Source organism: Cydia fagiglandana, chromosome 4 (genome assembly GCF_963556715.1).
Source record: "Cydia fagiglandana chromosome 4, ilCydFagi1.1, whole genome shotgun sequence".
In the NCBI taxonomy this organism is placed as follows: Eukaryota; Metazoa; Arthropoda; class Insecta; order Lepidoptera; family Tortricidae; genus Cydia; species Cydia fagiglandana.
Window position 1 is genome coordinate 22,707,938 of NC_085935.1, and position 22,991 is coordinate 22,730,928.

At 54.5% G+C, this 22,991-nt stretch overlaps 1 protein-coding gene across 1 annotated transcript in view; it reads right to left on the bottom strand.

Moving 5' to 3' along the window:
- The window catches only part of LOC134664071 (bridge-like lipid transfer protein family member 1), a 99,130-nt gene that overhangs the window by 15,042 nt on the left and 61,097 nt on the right, over positions 1 to 22,991 (bottom strand). Inside the window, exons 41-51 of the mRNA XM_063520662.1 lie at positions 20,882 to 21,068; positions 18,481 to 18,727; positions 17,719 to 17,923; positions 17,295 to 17,554; positions 16,870 to 17,005; positions 16,489 to 16,568; positions 16,243 to 16,357; positions 15,944 to 16,101; positions 8,095 to 8,287; positions 5,894 to 6,078; positions 5,462 to 5,605 (exon numbers count right to left, since the gene is read on the bottom strand). Of these exons, the coding sequence (XP_063376732.1) occupies positions 5,462 to 5,605; positions 5,894 to 6,078; positions 8,095 to 8,287; positions 15,944 to 16,101; positions 16,243 to 16,357; positions 16,489 to 16,568; positions 16,870 to 17,005; positions 17,295 to 17,554; positions 17,719 to 17,923; positions 18,481 to 18,727; positions 20,882 to 21,068 (1,910 nt within the window). The remainder of the gene's footprint in view (positions 1 to 5,461; positions 5,606 to 5,893; positions 6,079 to 8,094; positions 8,288 to 15,943; positions 16,102 to 16,242; positions 16,358 to 16,488; positions 16,569 to 16,869; positions 17,006 to 17,294; positions 17,555 to 17,718; positions 17,924 to 18,480; positions 18,728 to 20,881; positions 21,069 to 22,991) is intronic.

The window sequence follows — 22,991 nt, forward strand, 5'->3', positions numbered from 1 at the left end:
CCGTCAGTGGGCAGGTGCGGCCGCATGCCGGCGGCGGCGCGCAGCACCTCCTGCCAGTGTCGGTGGTGGCGCAGCTCCGGGTGCTGGTCGTCATGTATACTCTCACCGTCAGTAGGCAGGTGCGGCCGCATGCCGGCGGCGGCGCGCAGCACCTCCTGCCAGTGTCGGTGGTGGCGCAGCTCCGGGTGCTGGTCGTCATGTATACTCTCACCGTCAGTAGGCAGGTGTGGCCGCATGCCGGCGGCGGCGCGCAGCACCTCCTGCCAGTGTCGGTGGTGGCGCAGCTCCGGGTGCTGGTCGTCATGTATACTCTCACCGTCAGTGAGCAGGTGCGGCCGCATGCCGGCGGCGGCGCGCAGCACCTCCTGCCAGTATCGGTGGTGGCGCAGCTCCGGGTGCTGGTCGTCATGTATACTCTCACCGTCAGTGGGCAGGTGCGGCCGCATGCCGGCGGCGGCGCGCAGCACCTCCTGCCAGTATCGGTGGTGGCGCAGCTCCGGGTGCTGGTCGTCATGTATACTCTCACCGTCAGTGGGCAGGTGCGGCCGCATGCCGGCGGCGGCGCGCAGCACCTCCTGCCAGTATCGGTGGTGGCGCAGCTCCGGGTGCTGGTCGTCATGTATACTCTCACCGTCAGTGGGCAGGTGCGGCCGCATGCCGGCGGCGGCGCGCAGCACCTCCTGCCAGTGTCGGTGGTGGCGCAGCTCCGGGTGCTGGTCGTCATGTATACTCTCACCGTCAGTGGGCAGGTGCGGCCGCATGCCGGCGGCGGCGCGCAGCACCTCCTGCCAGTGTCGGTGGTGGCGCAGCTCCGGGTGCTGGTCGTCATGTATACTCTCACCGTCAGTGGGCAGGTGCGGCCGCATGCCGGCGGCGGCGCGCAGCACCTCCTGCCAGTGTCGGTGGTGGCGCAGCTCCGGGTGCTGGTCGTCATGTATACTCTCACCGTCAGTGGGCAGGTGCGGCCGCATGCCGGCGGCGGCGCGCAGCACCTCCTGCCAGTGTCGGTGGTGGCGCAGCTCCGGGTGCTGGTCGTCATGTATACTCTCACCGTCAGTGGGCAGGTGCGGCCGCATGCCGGCGGCGGCGCGCAGCACCTCCTGCCAGTGTCGGTGGTGGCGCAGCTCCGGGTGCTGGTCGTCATGTATACTCTCACCGTCAGTGGGCAGGTGCGGCCGCATGCCGGCGGCGGCACGCAGCACCTCCTGCCAGTGTCGGTGGTGGCGCAGCTCCGGGTGCTGGTCGTCATGTATACTCTCACCGTCAGTGGGCAGGTGCGGCCGCATGCCGGCGGCGGCGCGCAGCACCTCCTGCCAGTGTCGGTGGTGGCGCAGCTCCGGGTGCTGGTCGTCATGTATACTCTCACCGTCAGTGGGCAGGTGCGGCCGCATGCCGGCGGCGGCGCGCAGCACCTCCTGCCAGTGTCGGTGGTGGCGCAGCTCCGGGTGCTGGTCGTCATGTATACTCTCACCGTCAGTGGGCAGGTGCGGCCGCATGCCGGCGGCGGCACGCAGCACCTCCTGCCAGTGTCGGTGGTGGCGCAGCTCCGGGTGCTGGTCGTCATGTATACTCTCACCGTCAGTGGGCAGGTGCGGCCGCATGCCGGCGGCGGCGCGCAGCACCTCCTGCCAGTGTCGGTGGTGGCGCAGCTCCGGGTGCTGGTCGTCATGTATACTCTCACCGTCAGTGGGCAGGTGCGGCCGCATGCCGGCGGCGGCGCGCAGCACCTCCTGCCAGTGTCGGTGGTGGCGCAGCTCCGGGTGCTGGTCGTCATGTATACTCTCACCGTCAGTGGGCAGGTGCGGCCGCATGCCGGCGGCGGCGCGCAGCACCTCCTGCCAGTGTCGGTGGTGGCGCAGCTCCGGGTGCTGGTCGTCATGTATACTCTCACCGTCAGTGGGCAGGTGCGGCCGCATGCCGGCGGCGGCGCGCAGCACCTCCTGCCAGTGTCGGTGGTGGCGCAGCTCCGGGTGCTGGTCGTCATGTATACTCTCACCGTCAGTGGGCAGGTGCGGCCGCATGCCGGCGGCGGCGCGCAGCACCTCCTGCCAGTGTCGGTGGTGGCGCAGCTCCGGGTGCTGGTCGTCATGTATACTCTCACCGTCAGTGGGCAGGTGCGGCCGCATGCCGGCGGCGGCGCGCAGCACCTCCTGCCAGTGTCGGTGGTGGCGCAGCTCCGGGTGCTGGTCGTCATGTATACTCTCACCGTCAGTGGGCAGGTGCGGCCGCATGCCGGCGGCGGCGCGCAGCACCTCCTGCCAGTATCGGTGGTGGCGCAGCTCCGGGTGCTGGTCGTCATGTATACTCTCACCGTCAGTGGGCAGGTGCGGCCGCATGCCGGCGGCGGCGCGCAGCACCTCCTGCCAGTGTCGGTGGTGGCGCAGCTCCGGGTGCTGGTCGTCATGTATACTCTCACCGTCAGTGGGCAGGTGCGGCCGCATGCCGGCGGCGGCGCGCAGCACCTCCTGCCAGTGTCGGTGGTGGCGCAGCTCCGGGTGCTGGTCGTCATGTATACTCTCACCGTCAGTGGGCAGGTGCGGCCGCATGCCGGCGGCGGCGCGCAGCACCTCCTGCCAGTGTCGGTGGTGGCGCAGCTCCGGGTGCTGGTCGTCATGTATACTCTCACCGTCAGTGGGCAGGTGCGGCCGCATGCCGGCGGCGGCGCGCAGCACCTCCTGCCAGTGTCGGTGGTGGCGCAGCTCCGGGTGCTGGTCGTCATGTATACTCTCACCGTCAGTGGGCAGGTGCGGCCGCATGCCGGCGGCGGCGCGCAGCACCTCCTGCCAGTGTCGGTGGTGGCGCAGCTCCGGGTGCTGGTCGTCATGTATACTCTCACCGTCAGTGGGCAGGTGCGGCCGCATGCCGGCGGCGGCGCGCAGCACCTCCTGCCAGTGTCGGTGGTGGCGCAGCTCCGGGTGCTGGTCGTCATGTATACTCTCACCGTCAGTGGGCAGGTGCGGCCGCATGCCGGCGGCGGCGCGCAGCACCTCCTGCCAGTGTCGGTGGTGGCGCAGCTCCGGGTGCTGGTCGTCATGTATACTCTCACCGTCAGTGGGCAGGTGCGGCCGCATGCCGGCGGCGGCGCGCAGCACCTCCTGCCAGTGTCGGTGGTGGCGCAGCTCCGGGTGCTGGTCGTCATGTATACTCTCACCGTCAGTGGGCAGGTGCGGCCGCATGCCGGCGGCGGCGCGCAGCACCTCCTGCCAGTGTCGGTGGTGGCGCAGCTCCGGGTGCTGGTCGTCATGTATACTCTCACCGTCAGTGGGCAGGTGCGGCCGCATGCCGGCGGCGGCGCGCAGCACCTCCTGCCAGTGTCGGTGGTGGCGCAGCTCCGGGTGCTGGTCGTCATGTATACTCTCACCGTCAGTGGGCAGGTGCGGCCGCATGCCGGCGGCGGCGCGCAGCACCTCCTGCCAGTGTCGGTGGTGGCGCAGCTCCGGGTGCTGGTCGTCATGTATACTCTCACCGTCAGTGGGCAGGTGCGGCCGCATGCCGGCGGCGGCGCGCAGCACCTCCTGCCAGTGTCGGTGGTGGCGCAGCTCCGGGTGCTGGTCGTCATGTATACTCTCACCGTCAGTGGGCAGGTGCGGCCGCATGCCGGCGGCGGCGCGCAGCACCTCCTGCCAGTGTCGGTGGTGGCGCAGCTCCGGGTGCTGGTCGTCATGTATACTCTCACCGTCAGTGGGCAGGTGCGGCCGCATGCCGGCGGCGGCGCGCAGCACCTCCTGCCAGTGTCGGTGGTGGCGCAGCTCCGGGTGCTGGTCGTCATGTATACTCTCACCGTCAGTGGGCAGGTGCGGCCGCATGCCGGCGGCGGCGCGCAGCACCTCCTGCCAGTGTCGGTGGTGGCGCAGCTCCGGGTGCTGGTCGTCATGTATACTCTCACCGTCAGTGGGCAGGTGCGGCCGCATGCCGGCGGCGGCGCGCAGCACCTCCTGCCAGTATCGGTGGTGGCGCAGCTCCGGGTGCTGGTCGTCATGTATACTCTCACCGTCAGTGGGCAGGTGCGGCCGCATGCCGGCGGCGGCGCGCAGCACCTCCTGCCAGTGTCGGTGGTGGCGCAGCTCCGGGTGCTGGTCGTCATGTATACTCTCACCGTCAGTGGGCAGGTGCGGCCGCATGCCGGCGGCGGCGCGCAGCACCTCCTGCCAGTGTCGGTGGTGGCGCAGCTCCGGGTGCTGGTCGTCATGTATACTCTCACCGTCAGTGGGCAGGTGCGGCCGCATGCCGGCGGCGGCGCGCAGCACCTCCTGCCAGTGTCGGTGGTGGCGCAGCTCCGGGTGCTGGTCGTCATGTATACTCTCACCGTCAGTGGGCAGGTGCGGCCGCATGCCGGCGGCGGCGCGCAGCACCTCCTGCCAGTGTCGGTGGTGGCGCAGCTCCGGGTGCTGGTCGTCATGTATACTCTCACCGTCAGTGGGCAGGTGCGGCCGCATGCCGGCGGCGGCGCGCAGCACCTCCTGCCAGTGTCGGTGGTGGCGCAGCTCCGGGTGCTGGTCGTCATGTATACTCTCACCGTCAGTGGGCAGGTGCGGCCGCATGCCGGCGGCGGCGCGCAGCACCTCCTGCCAGTGTCGGTGGTGGCGCAGCTCCGGGTGCTGGTCGTCATGTATACTCTCACCGTCAGTGGGCAGGTGCGGCCGCATGCCGGCGGCGGCGCGCAGCACCTCCTGCCAGTGTCGGTGGTGGCGCAGCTCCGGGTGCTGGTCGTCATGTATACTCTCACCGTCAGTGGGCAGGTGCGGCCGCATGCCGGCGGCGGCGCGCAGCACCTCCTGCCAGTGTCGGTGGTGGCGCAGCTCCGGGTGCTGGTCGTCATGTATACTCTCACCGTCAGTGGGCAGGTGCGGCCGCATGCCGGCGGCGGCGCGCAGCACCTCCTGCCAGTGTCGGTGGTGGCGCAGCTCCGGGTGCTGGTCGTCATGTATACTCTCACCGTCAGTGGGCAGGTGCGGCCGCATGCCGGCGGCGGCGCGCAGCACCTCCTGCCAGTGTCGGTGGTGGCGCAGCTCCGGGTGCTGGTCGTCATGTATACTCTCACCGTCAGTGGGCAGGTGCGGCCGCATGCCGGCGGCGGCGCGCAGCACCTCCTGCCAGTGTCGGTGGTGGCGCAGCTCCGGGTGCTGGTCGTCATGTATACTCTCACCGTCAGTGGGCAGGTGCGGCCGCATGCCGGCGGCGGCGCGCAGCACCTCCTGCCAGTGTCGGTGGTGGCGCAGCTCCGGGTGCTGGTCGTCATGTATACTCTCACCGTCAGTGGGCAGGTGCGGCCGCATGCCGGCGGCGGCGCGCAGCACCTCCTGCCAGTGTCGGTGGTGGCGCAGCTCCGGGTGCTGGTCGTCATGTATACTCTCACCGTCAGTGGGCAGGTGCGGCCGCATGCCGGCGGCGGCACGCAGCACCTCCTGCCAGTGTCGGTGGTGGCGCAGCTCCGGGTGCTGGTCGTCATGTATACTCTCACCGTCAGTGGGCAGGTGCGGCCGCATGCCGGCGGCGGCACGCAGCACCTCCTGCCAGTGTCGGTGGTGGCGCAGCTCCGGCGGCGCCTGCCCGTCCGCCGGCTTGTCCGCCGCCGGGGCTCCGGGCGTCGCGCCGGCCGCCGTAGCTTAACAAAAATACATTCAATAAGTTTTCAGCAGATTGCTTCATAATACGGATGAAATAATATAAAAATACCACAAAAACAAGAAAAACAATGAACGTGCTTTGCGCGTTCCGTGGCTTTGAAACCAATAAATGTTGCACGAAGAACTCCTCCTTGTACTGGAACTTCAGCAGGCCGGGGGCGGAGCAAGAGTCACAGCCTGGCCTAGTGACTCGCCCCGCTTCCTGGCGGGGTGGGGGTGCAGGAGTGTACATGAGGGTGGAACTCAGTCTGGGCCAGGTCACTTACAGTGCTGCCTTCTGGCCGGGTACGGGTGCAACGCCGACAGAACGCGGCGCGAGGAGTTGAACTGCTGCGTGAAGAACTCCTCCAGCTTGTACTGCATCTTCAGCAGGTCGGGGGTGGTGCTGCGGCTCATCAGGAGCTGCAGCTGCTGCCACGAGAGCGTGCCGTGCGTCAGGATGATCGCCGGCCTGGGGAGGAATATCGGGATCAAATACTTCATTATTTCACAGAACGAATCGGATTCTACGGATCAAGGAATTAAATTTCTCTATCATTCGGTACCTTGTGACAGTGGCAACAGTATGCGGTGGTACCTGTGTGTGTGCGGCTTGTGCCTCGGCGGCTGCTTGGCGCGCCACAGCCACTCGTCGCGCAGCTGGCACTGCAGCGCCGACACGCGCGCCAGCAGCACGGACGTGCCCATGTACTCCAGCCGCAGCTCGAGCGCGGCCAGCCGCACCCCGCAAGTGTGCCCCGGGTTGCAGCCGGGCTCTTGTGACAGTGGCAACAGTATGCGGTGGTACCTGTGTGTGTGCGGCTTGTGCCTCGGCGGCTGCTTGGCGCGCCACAGCCACTCGTCGCGCAGCTGGCACTGCAGCGCCGACACGCGCGCCAGCAGCACGGACGTGCCTATGTACTCCAGCCGCAGCTCGAGCGCGGCCAGCCGCACCCCGCAAGTGTGCCCCGGGTTGCAGCCGGGCTCTTGTGACAGTGGCAACAGTATGCGGTGGTACCTGTGTGTGTGCGGCTTGTGCCTCGGCGGCTGCTTGGCGCGCCACAGCCACTCGTCGCGCAGCTGGCACTGCAGCGCCGACACGCGCGCCAGCAGCACGGACGTGCCCATGTACTCCAGCCGCAGCTCGAGCGCGGCCAGCCGCACCCCGCAGGTGTGCCCCGGGTTGCAGCCGGGCTCTTGTGACAGTGGCAACAGTATGCGGTGGTACCTGTGTGTGTGCGGCTTGTGCCTCGGCGGCTGCTTGGCGCGCCACAGCCACTCGTCGCGCAGCTGGCACTGCAGCGCCGACACGCGCGCCAGCAGCACGGACGTGCCCATGTACTCCAGCCGCAGCTCGAGCGCGGCCAGCCGCACCCCGCAAGTGTGCCCCGGGTTGCAGCCGGGCTCTTGTGACAGTGGCAACAGTATGCGGTGGTACCTGTGTGTGTGCGGCTTGTGCCTCGGCGGCTGCTTGGCGCGCCACAGCCACTCGTCGCGCAGCTGGCACTGCAGCGCCGACACGCGCGCCAGCAGCACGGACGTGCCCATGTACTCCAGCCGCAGCTCGAGCGCGGCCAGCCGCACCCCGCAAGTGTGCCCCGGGTTGCAGCCGGGCTCTTGTGACAGTGGCAACAGTATGCGGTGGTACCTGTGTGTGTGCGGCTTGTGCCTCGGCGGCTGCTTGGCGCGCCACAGCCACTCGTCGCGCAGCTGGCACTGCAGCGCCGACACGCGCGCCAGCAGCACGGACGTGCCCATGTACTCCAGCCGCAGCTCGAGCGCGGCCAGCCGCACCCCGCAAGTGTGCCCCGGGTTGCAGCCGGGCTCTTGTGACAGTGGCAACAGTATGCGGTGGTACCTGTGTGTGTGCGGCTTGTGCCTCGGCGGCTGCTTGGCGCGCCACAGCCACTCGTCGCGCAGCTGGCACTGCAGCGCCGACACGCGCGCCAGCAGCACGGACGTGCCCATGTACTCCAGCCGCAGCTCGAGCGCGGCCAGCCGCACCCCGCAAGTGTGCCCCGGGTTGCAGCCGGGCTCTTGTGACAGTGGCAACAGTATGCGGTGGTACCTGTGTGTGTGCGGCTTGTGCCTCGGCGGCTGCTTGGCGCGCCACAGCCACTCGTCGCGCAGCTGGCACTGCAGCGCCGACACGCGCGCCAGCAGCACGGACGTGCCCATGTACTCCAGCCGCAGCTCGAGCGCGGCCAGCCGCACCCCGCAAGTGTGCCCCGGGTTGCAGCCGGGCTCTTGTGACAGTGGCAACAGTATGCGGTGGTACCTGTGTGTGTGCGGCTTGTGCCTCGGCGGCTGCTTGGCGCGCCACAGCCACTCGTCGCGCAGCTGGCACTGCAGCGCCGACACGCGCGCCAGCAGCACGGACGTGCCTATGTACTCCAGCCGCAGCTCGAGCGCGGCCAGCCGCACCCCGCAAGTGTGCCCCGGGTTGCAGCCGGGCTCTTGTGACAGTGGCAACAGTATGCGGTGGTACCTGTGTGTGTGCGGCTTGTGCCTCGGCGGCTGCTTGGCGCGCCACAGCCACTCGTCGCGCAGCTGGCACTGCAGCGCCGACACGCGCGCCAGCAGCACGGACGTGCCCATGTACTCCAGCCGCAGCTCGAGCGCGGCCAGCCGCACCCCGCAAGTGTGCCCCGGGTTGCAGCCGGGCTCTTCTTCTATGTGCACTGTTACACAAATTTAAATGACATTGGTGTAGGTTATAACTGGTTGAGCTGGTTTGAGTCATATCTTGCTAACAGGCCGCAAAGTGTTGTTGTACATGGCTACCAATCACTGACTTATTATGCCGAATCGGGAGTTCCGCAAGGGTCGCATTTGGGACCGGTGCTTTTCTTAATATTCATTAACGATATTACGGGCCACATAAAACATTCTAACTATTCACTATACGCGGATGACTTAAAAATCTATAAAACAGTGTCTTGCGAGTCGGATGCCAGAATGCTCCAAAACGATCTAACTAACGTAATGTCCTGGTGCAAGGAAAATAGAATGACTCTAAACGCGAAGAAGTGCTTTTTTATAAAATACTGCAGAAAGGAAAAACCGCTTGTGAGTAAGTATGAAATAGGTGGCGTCGAGCTAACGGAAGTTGCTGAAATTAGAGACCTTGGAGTTACACTTGACAGTGAATTGAAATTCAATGCACACATTGACGCAGCAGTTAAAAAGGCTGCACAAATGCTTGGCTTTATATGGAGAAACTCTAGTGGTTTTAGACAGGAACAAACTAAAATTATTTTATATAACACCCTTGTACGTAGCCACCTAGAATCCGCCTCAATAGTATGGAGCCCCTACTATCATGTTCACTCACAGCGTATTGAAAGTATACAGAGAGCATTCACAAGACATCTTGCATTTCACACACCAGGATTTTCACACAGAAATACCTATGACTGCCGGCTTGCTAGATACAAAATGCACAGCTTACGTGATCGGCGCCGAATGCTAGACTTGTGCTTCCTACACAAGGTAGTCAACGGAAAGCTAAATTGCAGCAAACTACTCGAAAAAATATCGTTCACCACTCCCCACAACTACCCGCGGCGGCCTATAGCTAAACCCTTTTCTATACCGGTTACCAGGACAAATATTGGGCTGCAGGGCCCCGTGGTACGAATATGCTCGAGTTACAACAGTCTTACCATTCACAAAAGTTCCATTGACATCTTTCATGACCGTCTACCCACATTTAAATCTAATATACGGCGAGATCGTCATCCGTCGGTGTTTGACATCACTACGATGACCGACAATGGCACATCACTAGAGGTGGTCGTCCATCTTAGATTGGTTTTACGCGAGAGCGTCCTCGCATATTATTTTCAGATCTATACTCTCATATTGTGATTCCCTAATAAATCTTGTTAATAAGTGGTGCTCTGGTGTTTTTACTCTTACAGCTTCAGAAGTGCGATAGTGATTCCTCGCCTACTATGATATGATTTGTCGGAAAAGTCATTCCTTGTTTCATTGTTGTGAACGTTATCGTTATATAAAATAATTACTCTGATTGTAATGAGTAAACGCATCAACACCACTCATCAGTTAGGGATTAAAATATACAATGTCTTACCGTCTAAGACCTACAAGGATAAACTTACAAAACTAACCTAACTAAACGAACCTACTAAACTACTGCCGCCTATCTTTTCCTTGTGTTGTGTTTGTGTTTACTTTCAGATACCCATTGCAGTTATGTTGCAGTGTATGTGTTTACGTTGCATCATGACTGTCTAAAAAAAAACACATATGGACAGTGTAATACAGCTCCAAGATGATGATGAATGATGATGATGGAGATTACAATATTCACAGCAGAAGGTTACAAGACATAGACTGACAGTATGGTGTAATGTATAATAAAATAAATCCTTGGGATTACAAAGTAAGAATTAAAGTTGACTCAGGTAAGCAGTCGTTGATCCAACACCTAAGAATGCTCCGGGGCCAAAGTGGTAAATATTCACTGCCTCTCTTATATGTTGTGTTATTTTTGTGATTCATGTGCTTTCAGATACATAACATAATGTGATTATATACACCTGACACATTAACACAATGCTATAATCATTTTCTAAGATTTGTATCCCGGTGTGAGAAGTAAATTCAAGTAAAACTCATACAAAACAATTTTGGTAATATAAATTTAGCCTTGATTGATACTATGTGTATGGTGATGTTATGCTTTCACAATTAACAATAAGCGCCACTTAATACTTTCCCTTTACAGTCAAATTAAAATAGATTCCAAGTTTTCAAAAACACAAACCGATAAGGAAAGTGAATTGTTGTTTCACATATGTGTGTGTGTGTGTGCTTATTGCAACTGAAATAATGCTTTGTTAGTATGTTTTTGAGTTGTGTAATTTCCAGAAATTTGACAGCAATGATTCTTGAAGTGAATTACCATACCGTTGAAGGCACTAGAGCGGTTATCAGCTCAGACCTCTATAATGAACCCGGACATGGATAATATTTCAAAGTTAGTTGGTTATGGATGCCAGTTATATTATGTTCAAGTAATTCATTATATGCAGAAAATGTTGATAAGTGACTAATCTCTGATGCCATGGAAAATGAGGTATTTATTTGGAAAAAAAATGATTGTTCATGTTTTACATGCATACTAATGGTTAGTATGTGTTACATGGACTGTGGGTTGGTAAAATGCGCTTTGTGAATAAGCAAAAGGAATTATTGGCATCTATTTTATAGCTGGTTAGTATTGTCTGTGACAGGTTTATTCGCTCCATGTTTCCGGAGCCTCCTCGGGCTGAATATTTAAAAAGATGTTCCATATCTCATATAACCTCATACATCCTTACAATTCATATTAAGTTGGAGACAAACTGATATATATTATAAGGTAGTATCTCAGTAGAAGTGTCAAAAAAATTAACAAGGATAATTTCTGTCTGTACATAATAAATATAGATTATGAATTTATGAATAAAAGGTCTATCCAACCATTGCATACAACATATAGTGTGTTGACATGTTGTGATTGTTGTTTTGTTCATGGGGATGTTGGTTTAAGTTGAAATTGCAAATATTTTTCACAAAATGTCATGTTATAAAATTAACCAAAGACATATATTTAAACAGACTTACCAAACTAATGAAAATTTTATTGGCATGATATTGTCAAGTGTTTGAGTTATTGACAATGAAATCATTTGTGTTCTAACAGTATTTTTCAGATGCATTTCCTTATAACAAAACTTGATTGCTGGTGAAGTTTTGACCATAAGGTGTAATCATATACTTGCACTGATGAATTATGATTACAGGAGATTCCAATGTTTAAATCTTGTCAAAAAAAAAATGGACATATTGTATTAGATATTAATTGCGCTGATTGTTAAAGCAGGTTGCTGCTAATGGTAAGCAAGGTGAATTCATTCAGGAGTCAATATAGACTTTGACGGTCTACATGATGTACATGTCTTTTACATACAATTGCTACTGGACTCTAAACGTACCGGTCAGTTAAATGTTAAATGGATGAATATTAAACGAAGGTAAATAGCTTGGTTAAAGCTTTCTAAGTAACTATTTTAACCCGTTCACTGCTGCTGAACATTGACCGAAGGATATCATGTCATCATGAGTTACTGTTTGAAGTTATTAATGGTTTTCGTCTGAACTTGTAGTGTGTTATGGTACTGTTTGCATTATAAAACAGTACACTTATTGCTTCTGGGTTTCATAAATCAGGTTTTCAAAGGGTTTCAAAAAAAAAAAAAAAATAAACAATAATAATTATAATGTTTCTTGTTTTGCAAACTGCATAAACTGTGGTTTATTATGTTATGAACTCATTTACCTTTAAATGTGTGCTTGCATGGCATTTAACAAAATTATTTAGTTTTGTGCAGGTATAAGATGATGTGATGAGTTACCTACACATAAAATGCACATATACAGCTGAAGAAAATCAACCATGTGTCTTGGGATTGAAAGCTTTATGGTTTAAGCATATGTGCCATTGATTCAGCTGATTGATCATTATCAATATACACTTTCATGATGGTTGAAAATACAAATTTGTGAAACCTCGGTAAGGCGAACCTGGGTAACAGAGGAACCTCGATAACATGAACTTCTGTTCAGGCTCTACTGTAGTTCAACCGTGGTATAGTAAGAGTGTTGCCTTTATTTAGGGGCACGGAAGAGGCACGCCAAGTTGCACATGATCATTTACATTGGTTGCATAGTAGCAACTGCTTATTATCTTATATTTTCCATATTAACGCCAAATGCTGCTATTTCAGGTACCGTTTTCAGATTAAGAACTGACGACAAGTATATTCTCAGATTAAGAACTGAGATATAATTTTATTAGACACTCGGATTGAGAACTGAGTTATTATTTTATTTATATTACTTACTCTCGGATTAGGAACCGAGTTGTGACTTTGTTTTATTTCAGATTTAGAACTGGGTTACTGTTGTCATATTAATGTATTTTGTTAGCGGGTTTGCCGACTAATGAAGGCAAATGCTGTTATTTGAGGTACCGTTTACAGATTAAGAACTGAGATATAATTTTATTAGACACTCGGATTGAGAACTGAGTTATTATTTTATTTATATTACTTACTCTCGGATTAGGAACCGAGTTGCGACTTTGTTTTATTTCAGATTTAGAACTGGGTTACTGTTGTCATATTAATGTATTTTGTTAGCGGGTTTGCCGACTAATGAAGGCAAATGCTGTTATTTGAGGTACCGTTTACAGATTAAGAACTGACTATATTTTCAGACTAAGACTGAGTTATACTTTTATTAAAAACTCGGATTGAGAACTGAGTTTTGATTTTATTTATATTACTTACTCTCGGATTAGGAACCGAGTTGTGATTTTGTTTTATTCCAGATTTAGAACTGGGTTACTGTTATCATACTAATGTGTTTTGTTAACGGGTTTGCCGACTAAACCTAGAAAATAAACACATTGTGCTTGATTAAATATTGTAGTAACCATGGTAATGCTTGCGGTATGTTATTTATGCCACCCCACTGTTAGCCATTTTACTCTAAAGGCTGGTTCATAATTCTACCGGTTGCTTCAATGTCTGCTATAGAGCTTTAATTATTGTGTGCTCTTTAAGAAGTGCTATTACTTTTGTCTTGGCAAGGGATGCTATCCTCAAGAGGCTAGTTCCTGGCGCCGGTAATCGCAACAAAGGCTTAAAGGAGCGGTCTGTTGCTTGTCACTATCCTTAAGAGGCTAGTTTGTTCCTGGTATCTGCAGTGCAGGCCTAAAGGGGCGGACCGCTGTATGTGATATAATACTATCCTTAAGAGGCTAGTTTGTCCCTGGTATCTGCAGTGCAGGCCTCAAGGGGCGGACCGCTGTATGTGATATAATACTATCCTTAAGAGGCTAGTTTGTTCCGGGTATCTGCAGTGCAGGTCTTAAGGGGCGGACCACTGTATGTGATATAATACTATCCTTAAGAGGCTAGTTTTTTTCCTGGTATCTGCAGTGCAGGCCTAAAGGGGCGGACCACTGTATGTGATATAATACTATCCTTAAGAGGCTAGTTTGTTCCTGGTATCTGCAGTGCAGGCCTTAAGGGGCGGACCGCTGTATGTGATATAATACTATCCTTAAGAGGCTAGTTTTTTCCTGGTATCTGCAGTGCAGGCCCTAAGGGGCGGACCACTGTATGTGATATAATACTACCCTTAAGGGGTTAGTTTGTTCCTGGTATCTGCAGTGCAGGCCTAAAGGGGCGGACCACTGTATGTGATATAATACTATCCTTAAGAGGCTAGTTTGTTCCTGGTATCTGCAGTGCAGGCCTTAAGGGGCGGACCGCTGTATGTGATATAATACTATCCTTAAGAGGCGGTCCATTGTATGTGATATGAGATTATCCTTAAGAGGACCATTATTTCTACTACCGATAACTGTTTTATCTATATCGTACTATTTGTTGTTGACCTTGAGAGGTTGGCTTGAGACTTTGTTTACAAAAGGATATTTAAATGACCTTAAGACTGATGATCTCAAGGTTACCTTGAAAGGGTTGCTTGCACTAATACCTTCTAGAGATCGCTGGCGCAGTTCCGGATCCAGTAGACGTTGAGGTAGTGCCAGTTCAAGATGCCCAGTAGAACGAGTGCGTGCAATGGGCTCCGTGACAGCCTTATCGTGAAGGGCTGACTTCTACGGTCGTTGCCTCTACAATGGCAGTGATATTCTAGCCTGCATGTGGTATTTTAACACGGTAATGTTTTCTTTTTGTCCAATAATCAAATCTGTGGTTATATGCCATTAGTCACGATGCTAGAAAGCGGTGACATGAAGTACCTACTTGATTACGTCGCCATTAAGGGTGATTATGTAATTTATTAACAATGTTGCTAAAGAGTGCTCATGAGTTCTGTCCAATCATAACTGCATCTTTCTCATGTATTTACAGAAGTAGACCTTTTGACTGTGATGGTTATTACGGTATAATTTTATGGCTATCAAGCCGGACCTGTGAACAAAGGGTCTAACTGTGCCATTTGCGCATTAATATATCGTCGAAACCTTATCATGATTATTTTGAACAACATTGTGGTATGCTAATGTCAAAGCCTGTCGATGGCGCTAGGGTGAATTATAACGCCTTGTTATATTAAGGAACTGAGGCTTTTCACATGTATGTTATAGAGTTTCGTGAATAAGAGTTTGACTGTTTACATGTGCTGTATTGGAGGGCACCTATGCACAAGCATGAGACGTGTCCCACGTTAGCCTCCCACCAGTTGAGGAGCCAACTCAACGGAGGAGCCAACTACCGCCACCTGGTGAAGGCCCAGCTTGCTGCGACTGCGTTGGCTGCGGTAGTCTTCAGTGGCGGCCTTGATAACGGTGACCTGACGGGACGTAGGTCGGGTCAGAAGATGGCCGAGCTATACGGCGAGATCGTCATCCGTCGGTGTTTGACATCACTACGATGACCGACAATGGCACATCACTAGAGGTGGTCGTCCATCTTAGATTGGTTTTACGCGAGAGCGTCCTCGCATATTATTTTCAGATCTATACTCTCATATTGTGATTCCCTAATAAATCTTGTTAATAAGTGGTGCTCTGGTGTTTTTACTCTTACACTAAGATATTGCCAAAAATAATATTTAGTTATACCAAGACAGATTATACCAAGAAATAGGTATAATCTGTGTTAAATTATTAGTATTTGTAATTATTTGTTTAAGGATTGTCGCAAAATTGTAAATAATGTATATAGGTATTAGTTAATTATTTAAAATTTAATGTTTTTTATGTTTTTATAGTTTAAATTCGTTCCCAATATTACTTAGACAACGCTATGTACTCCATAAATGTCGTACTGTATCAGGTGAAGTACTTTGGTTCTATTGTAATGCAACATATGTAATACATACGATGTGGTTGTACTGAATAAAAAAAAAAAGACAAATTAGCGAATGTCACCTAAAAGAAACGATTAAAGATATAAACTGGCCAAGAGCATGTCGGCGGGCCATGCTCAGTGCCTTCCGTCACAATAGGCTAAACATGAGCTATTACATAGTATAATTGTAGATTGTTAACCAGCGAGGAGCCGGCCAGCGCCACGCCCACCAGCATGTTGCGGTGCCCGGTGCTGCCGATGCTGAGCCTGCAGCCCGTGTACAGACTGACCGTATGTGTGTATGTCGGCCAGCGAGATGGCGCCGCCCACGATGCCGCCGCGCGCGTCCAGCGAGGAGCCGGCCAGCGCCACGCCCACCAGCATGTTGCGGTGCCCGGTGCTGCCGATGCTGAGCCTGCAGCCCGTGTACAGACTGACCGTATGTGTGTATGTCGGCCAGCGAGATGGCGCCGCCCACGATGCCGCCGCGCGCGTCCAGCGAGGAGCCGGCCAGCGCCACGCCCACCAGCATGTTGCGGTGCCCGGTGCTGCCGATGCTGAGCCGCCCCGTGCAGTTGAAGTCGCGGCTCTGCCAACTGTACACATCAAACCACTTGTACTCTTTCTTGTCGGACTGTACAAGAAGAAAATTATAAAATTATAAATCTACAAAAAAAGGACACAAAGAGCGGAATTTCGACAAGAAGATATACAATTTCGGAAACAAGGCATGTTACCTGACGTTGCCCATGACATTGCCCATGTTCATGTGCACGTTGAGCTTGTTGAAGTTGACCGCGAACAGCACCAGCGTCTCCCACGCGGCGCCGCCCGCCGGCGTCGCGCCGGTCTCTGCAACAATCAACCTTGTCACAACCTCCTAAAGTGCACATTGTATCCCACGTCATGCCCTTGTCTGAAAAAGCTTGTTACAGGCTTGTATCGTCCTAGAGCGCCTAAATTAAATAAAACAGTAGTATAACCTTTGGGTTTCTGTATGTCTAAAGTCTTCTTCTCTCTTTGTGGTAGAACAGGGGATATCGGTACGTTGTTGCTCGCCGGCCTGAAAACAGTTTAAAATATGTAAATATTTATTTAACTGGTGTTTTAAATTTAAAATGGAACTATTTAAATCATGTACCTTGTTTAAACGCACAAATGTTGAATATTTTCGATTCAAAGGAAATATGGCTTATTGCTTCAATGTCATGAAACGTCGTTACCAAAGCATTTTAGTTTTATCTTCTACAATAATAACTCAATAATATTATTATCTTCCTCGCGTTGTCCCCGCATTTTGCCACGGCTCATGGGAACCTGGGGTCCGCTTGGCTTGAAAACTCAATAAAATGTGAACATGTAACCTGGCCTCCACGTTGAGGTCGCCCAGGAACATCCTGCGCACGATGGTCCGCCGGTACCACGCCTTGGGGAAGGCGAGGATCTCCCCGAGCCGGCGCATGTCGTACTTGAACCACGCCGAGCCGACGTCCACGATGGCTGAAACAGAAATACCCATCAAATCTAAAATAATGGACCAGAGCAAGGCCTTATCCACTCTAAACGAACCAAAACCGTTTGCGTACATGATGTCCAAAAATTTCCACGAACGGAGCGACCTCTGAATTCAATGTGGAGCAAGGCTTTGTCTTAGTGACAAAAAGTAGTGACCACTAGGATTTGTTTTAGACCCGACTTCTTTCTGTGAGTGGAAAAATGTGTTCCCGCCTGTGACGTAATCGACTAGTGTGGCTTAAGAGCTAGACATGAATCTTACAAAAGCGCTTACTTGAAAACCTCACAGTAGCCTTGGACTGGTCCTGCTCCGTCTGGAAGTCCAACTTCCTCGAGCGCGACAGGTGGAACTTGACGAACTCCACGTTGATGCTCAGCGAATCCTTCCGCTCGGTGTCCGACAGCGGCGACCACTGCGGCTCCTTCAGGCTGGACTTCTTGCCGCCGTACGGGTGGAAGATGTACACGGAGAAGTCGGCCAGGCAGCCCGTTACGCTGAGGCCGCCCATCGCCACCGCTGGCAGACCGGCCTCACTGGGGAAATCGCAAAATGTTATATAAATGTAATAATAACTCCTCCACTCAAGTATTTGTGATGAAGACCTTGAGATCAAGTTTGAACGTGCTGTTAGTGGAGGAGGCCAGAGCAGACCGAGTCTTCATAAGTTGAACATGTGGACCTTTCTGTGTGTACTCACTCCACGGCTCGCTTGGAGCTGAACACGATCCTCAGCGAGGGCAGCTGCAGCAGGCACTCGACCCTGGAGGCCGGGAGACAGGAGAAGCGGAAGGTGGAGGGCTGCATGTGGAACTGCACGATCACGTCGACGGGGAAGGACGCGTACACATACTGCCCGTACGACGCACCCTCCGCCGACTGAGACCGGTCGCCCGTCTCCGTCTCTGTACACAAGGATTCTCATTGTAGATTTCACTTTATCTACCTCGTTTAGATGGACCTTGCAAATACTCCAGTTATCTATGATTAAAAAGACAAAGGCACGTATTTATCTATTTCGTATATACTTATCTCTTTATTCATAAACGTTTACTAAACTTGACAAGCCGATAATAATCGTTAGATTCTCTTCAACGTATTGTATGATGGAAAGGGACAAACGATTATTATCGGCTTGTCAACTTTAGTAAACGTTTATGAATAAGGGAGTTAATATGTGTCTATAGTAAGACAGGCACTGCAATGCAACCTGCATTTATCGACAACAATCGGCACAGGAGCGAACATAACATTGTTGTCGGGCGAACGTAAATATTGTCTTCGGCTGATCATAGTCGACAAATGACAAATGTGTCGCTTAACTTCAAACTCGGGTAAATCCATTGGACCCTCTCAGCAAATATCTACCCTATTACGTTTTCTTAATACCAAAATCGCATAATCTGACAGATGGATTTACCCGAGTTTGAAGTTAAGCGACTCAAATGTCCCGGTGAGTTACCCGGAGTGGGCGCCGCGAAGGATGCCTTCGTCGGTATCGGCTCGAGCGTCTGCTCCAGGAACTCCAGGATGTGCGGGCTGATGACGGTCTCCTCCGGGATGCTCTGCACCGTGATCCACGCGAACAGCGCCGCCTTCTTGATGCCCTTGCGCGGCGCGGGCGGCGCGGGGGGCGGGCCGGCGGCCGCCGCGGGGGGCGCCAGCGGCGACGCCGACTCCTCGGGGATCGTCTTCGACTCGTAGTGGACCTGAGAATGAATGTGCCAATCGGAAACTATTTCAATAGGAGCGTACGTGTAGAGCGAGTCGATATCGTAATTCATAATTATACTTCGTCTAGCCGCCGATATGAAGTCGTCGGCGGGCCGGGACGCGGTGTAAACGAGGCGGAGTCGTACGTGCTGTATCTACTGTACTGTACTGTACCAACTGTACCCACGCGCATGCGTGGTGCGCCGCCGCAACCACACTCGGCGGGGTGGTACCTGGAGGTGCAGGCCGGGCACGCGGAACACGGTGAGGTCGGGGGGCGGCGGGAGGCGCGGCGGGGGGGGCTTGCCGCGCCGCGCATGCGTGATGCGCCGCCGCAACCACACTCGGCGGGGTGGTACCTGGAGGTGCAGGCCGGGCACGCGGAACACGGTGAGGTCGGGGGGCGGCGGGAGGCGCGGCGGGGGGGGCTTGCCGCGCCGCGCATGCGCGATGCGCCGCCGCAACCACACTCGGCGGGGTGGTACCTGGAGGTGCAGGCCGGGCACGCGGAACACGGTGAGGTCGGGGGGCGGCGGGAGGCGCGGCGGGGGGGGGGGCGGCGGGAGGCGCGGCGGGGGGGGCTTGCCGCGCCGCGCATGCGTGATGCGCCGCCGCAACCACACTCGGCGGGGTGGTACCTGGAGGTGCAGGCCGGGCACGCGGAACACGGTGAGGTCGGGGGGCGGCGGGAGGCGCGGCGGGGGGGGCTTGCCGCGCCGCGCATGCGTGATGCGCCGCCGCAACCACACTCGGCGGGGTGGTACCTGGAGGTGCAGGCCGGGCACGCGGAACACGGTGAGGTCGGGGGGCGGCGGGAGGCGCGGCGGGGGGGGCTTGCCGCGCCGCGCATGCGTGATGCGCCGCCGCAACCACACTCGGCGGGGTGGTACCTGGAGGTGCAGGCCGGGCACGCGGAACACGGTGAGGTCGGGGGGCGGCGGGTGGCGCGGCGGGGGGGGCTTGCCGCGCCGCGCATGCGTGATGCGCCGCCGCAACCACACTCGGCGGGGTGGTACCTGGAGGTGCAGGCCGGGCACGCGGAACACGGTGAGGTCGGGGGGCGGCGGGTGGCGCGGCGGGGGGGGCTTGCCGCGCCGCGCATGCGTGATGCGCCGCCGCAACCACACTCGGCGGGGTGGTACCTGGAGGTGCAGGCCGGGCACGCGGAACACGGTGAGGTCGGGGGGCGGCGGGTGGCGCGGCGGGGGGGGCTTGCCGCGCCGCGCATGCGTGATGCGCCGCCGCAACCACACTCGGCGGGGTGGTACCTGGAGGTGCAGGCCGGGCACGCGGAACACGGTGAGGTCGGGGGGCGGCGGGTGGCGCGGCGGGGGGGGCTTGCCGCGCCGCGCATGCGTGATGCGCCGCCGCAACCACACTCGGCGGGGTGGTACCTGGAGGTGCAGGCCGGGCACGCGGAACACGGTGAGGTCGGGGGGCGGCGGGTGGCGCGGCGGGGGGGGCTTGCCGCGCCGCGCATGCGTGATGCGCCGCCGCAACCACACTCGGCGGGGTGGTACCTGGAGGTGCAGGCCGGGCACGCGGAACACGGTGAGGTCGGGGGGCGGCGGGTGGCGCGGCGGGGGGGGCTTGCCGCGCCGCGCATGCGTGATGCGCCGCCGCAACCACACTCGGCGGGGTGGTACCTGGAGGTGCAGGCCGGGCACGCGGAACACGGTGAGGTCGGGGGGCGGCGGGTGGCGCGGCGGGGGGGGCTTGCCGCGCCGCGCATGCGTGATGCGCCGCCGCAACCACACTCGGCGGGGTGGTACCTGGAGGTGCAGGCCGGGCACGCGGAACACGGTGAGGTCGGGGGGCGGCGGGTGGCGCGGCGGGGGGGGCTTGCCGCGCCGCGCATGCGTGATGCGCCGCCGCAACCACACTCGGCGGGGTGGTACCTGGAGGTGCAGGCCGGGCACGCGGAACACGGTGAGGTCGGGGGGCGGCGGGAGGCGCGGCGGGGGGGGCTTGCCGCGCCGCGCATGCGTGATGCGCCGCCGCAACCACACTCGGCGGGGTGGTACCTGGAGGTGCAGGCCGGGCACGCGGAACACGGTGAGGTCGGGGGGCGGCGGGTGGCGCGGCGGGGGGGGCTTGCCGCGCCGCGCATGCGTGATGCGCCGCCGCAACCACACTCGGCGGGGTGGTACCTGGAGGTGCAGGCCGGGCACGCGGAACACGGTGAGGTCGGGGGGCGGCGGGAGGCGCGGCGGGGGGGGCTTGCCGCGCCGCGCATGCGCGCTGCCCGCGCCCGCGCCCCCGCCCGCCCCCGGGGAGCCGGGCGCCGAGCCCAGCCCGCCCGACGCCGAGCGCCCCACGCGCATGCGTGATGCGCTGCTGCAACCAAATCCAGGTTCAACACCATCATAATTATACAGGGTGATCAATCCAAATGGGTCAGTATGAAAAGTCAGAAACTATGAGAGATAGCGATAGTATTTTATGCAACCATTGTTTATGAGAGGTCAAAAAAGGCGAGTGACGTGAGTAACAATTTGAGGCGAAGCCGAAAATTGTTAATAAAGACGCCACTAGTATTTTTTGACTTAGGTTTAAAGAAATTTTATTACTCATAAGAATATTACAATTCACTTACATGAGTTAAGCATACTTATACTAAGAATTTATTATCTTGACGAGTACATATTTATATAACTTAGTTAAACAACGTTGCATACAATACTTTTTCTACGACCAAGCACTTACTTTGAAATAAAATTGAAAATTTAACAAATCTTTTTAATTCAAGAAGTAGCAAAAATGGAGGGTACGGACGGGAAAAGAATGAATGCTTGAATGAAATTAAAAAAAACCATGTCTATGGTTCACTTATTTGTCAGAGATGACATTTAAAATAAGGTTGGCAACATTGTATTTCATTCAATATTTTTTAAGTGGTCATTACACGAAGTATCGTAAAATCGCCAAAAAAGATACTGCGTGTATGCACAAATTCTTTTTTGGGGAATGGACTAAAGACTTGTCTTGACAACTATAAGGGTTTTAAAGGTGTGTGCACGACCCTTTAAATGACAAATAAAAGTACGGGAGTAGAAAAAATATATTAAGAACGGGTCACTCACGTAAAATACGTGAGCACGCGTATGCCAAATTTCAGCGCGCTCGGACCAACTTGAAAAAAATAAAAAAAAGTCGGCCGTTTTGATTTTTTTTAATGTAGTTTGTTTTGTCTCGGGCCCTCTATGATATTTAGTCGAGCACCCCCCAGCCCCCCACCTATCACGCATCGTTTAAAAGTTGCCATACAAACAAATACTACAAGCGATTACATAAAGAATATTGACCAGGTTCGAATCTCGGTTATGTATGAAAGATAAAAAAAAATTAAATGCCATTATTATTAAATCTAAAATCGACGCCATGGTTTGTAAGAACATATTTCGCTATCTCTTATAGTTTCTGACTTCTCCATATATACTGACCCATTTGGATCGATCATCCTGTATACCACGAGTGCTTCCAACGAAACATCTTCCACGATGTCCGACTACATCAACCGGAAAATCGTTTTCGAATGAAGATTATTTTGGTCGATTACGAGTTAGACCGCGGGAGCTTTATTAGTACATTATTGTCGAGGCTCGGAAGTAGCTACTTGAAGGCTGAGGATTCGTTTTAAACGGACGACCTTGGGAGTCCGTTTAATTGAATCCGAAGCCAGCAAGTAGCCTTCCAGCCGAGTCATATATAGTGCTTTTCTCAAAAATGGTGCAAAAAAATATAAATATCATAGAAATATTTTACAAAACCAACGTTCTTATGTATATATTTTCACAGAAAAAAGCCCTTGCCATCTTTTTATTTTTTTATTAAAAAAAATAGAAGTGTATTTTTCTGCCGAAAATACGCCAATCTATTTGAGACAGCTAGTCGCGGTACTAATCATCTGTTTGGCTGTTTAATGGGCCTGTGCCTTCATTTGATATGGTCATTTCAACTTTTAAAAAGTTTGGAACTCGACAAATAATGGAATTTGTATGCAACATTGCAGTCCCAAAATCGAGACTGCAATGTGAATAAAATCAGGCGTTACTTTGCGGAAATCCATATTAATTAAAACCAAAATATTACTTTGCTAATCCGCGTAAAAAGATAATGTGCTAGTCAATCAGTGCTAACCCGTTATACTTACTTTTTGCATGCAATTAGTTTTCCCACCCTCCCACCGCAAAAATAAATACGCAAATAAATATAACAAACCACCACCAAAAGAATAATACTCGACACGTGTTTCGCCTC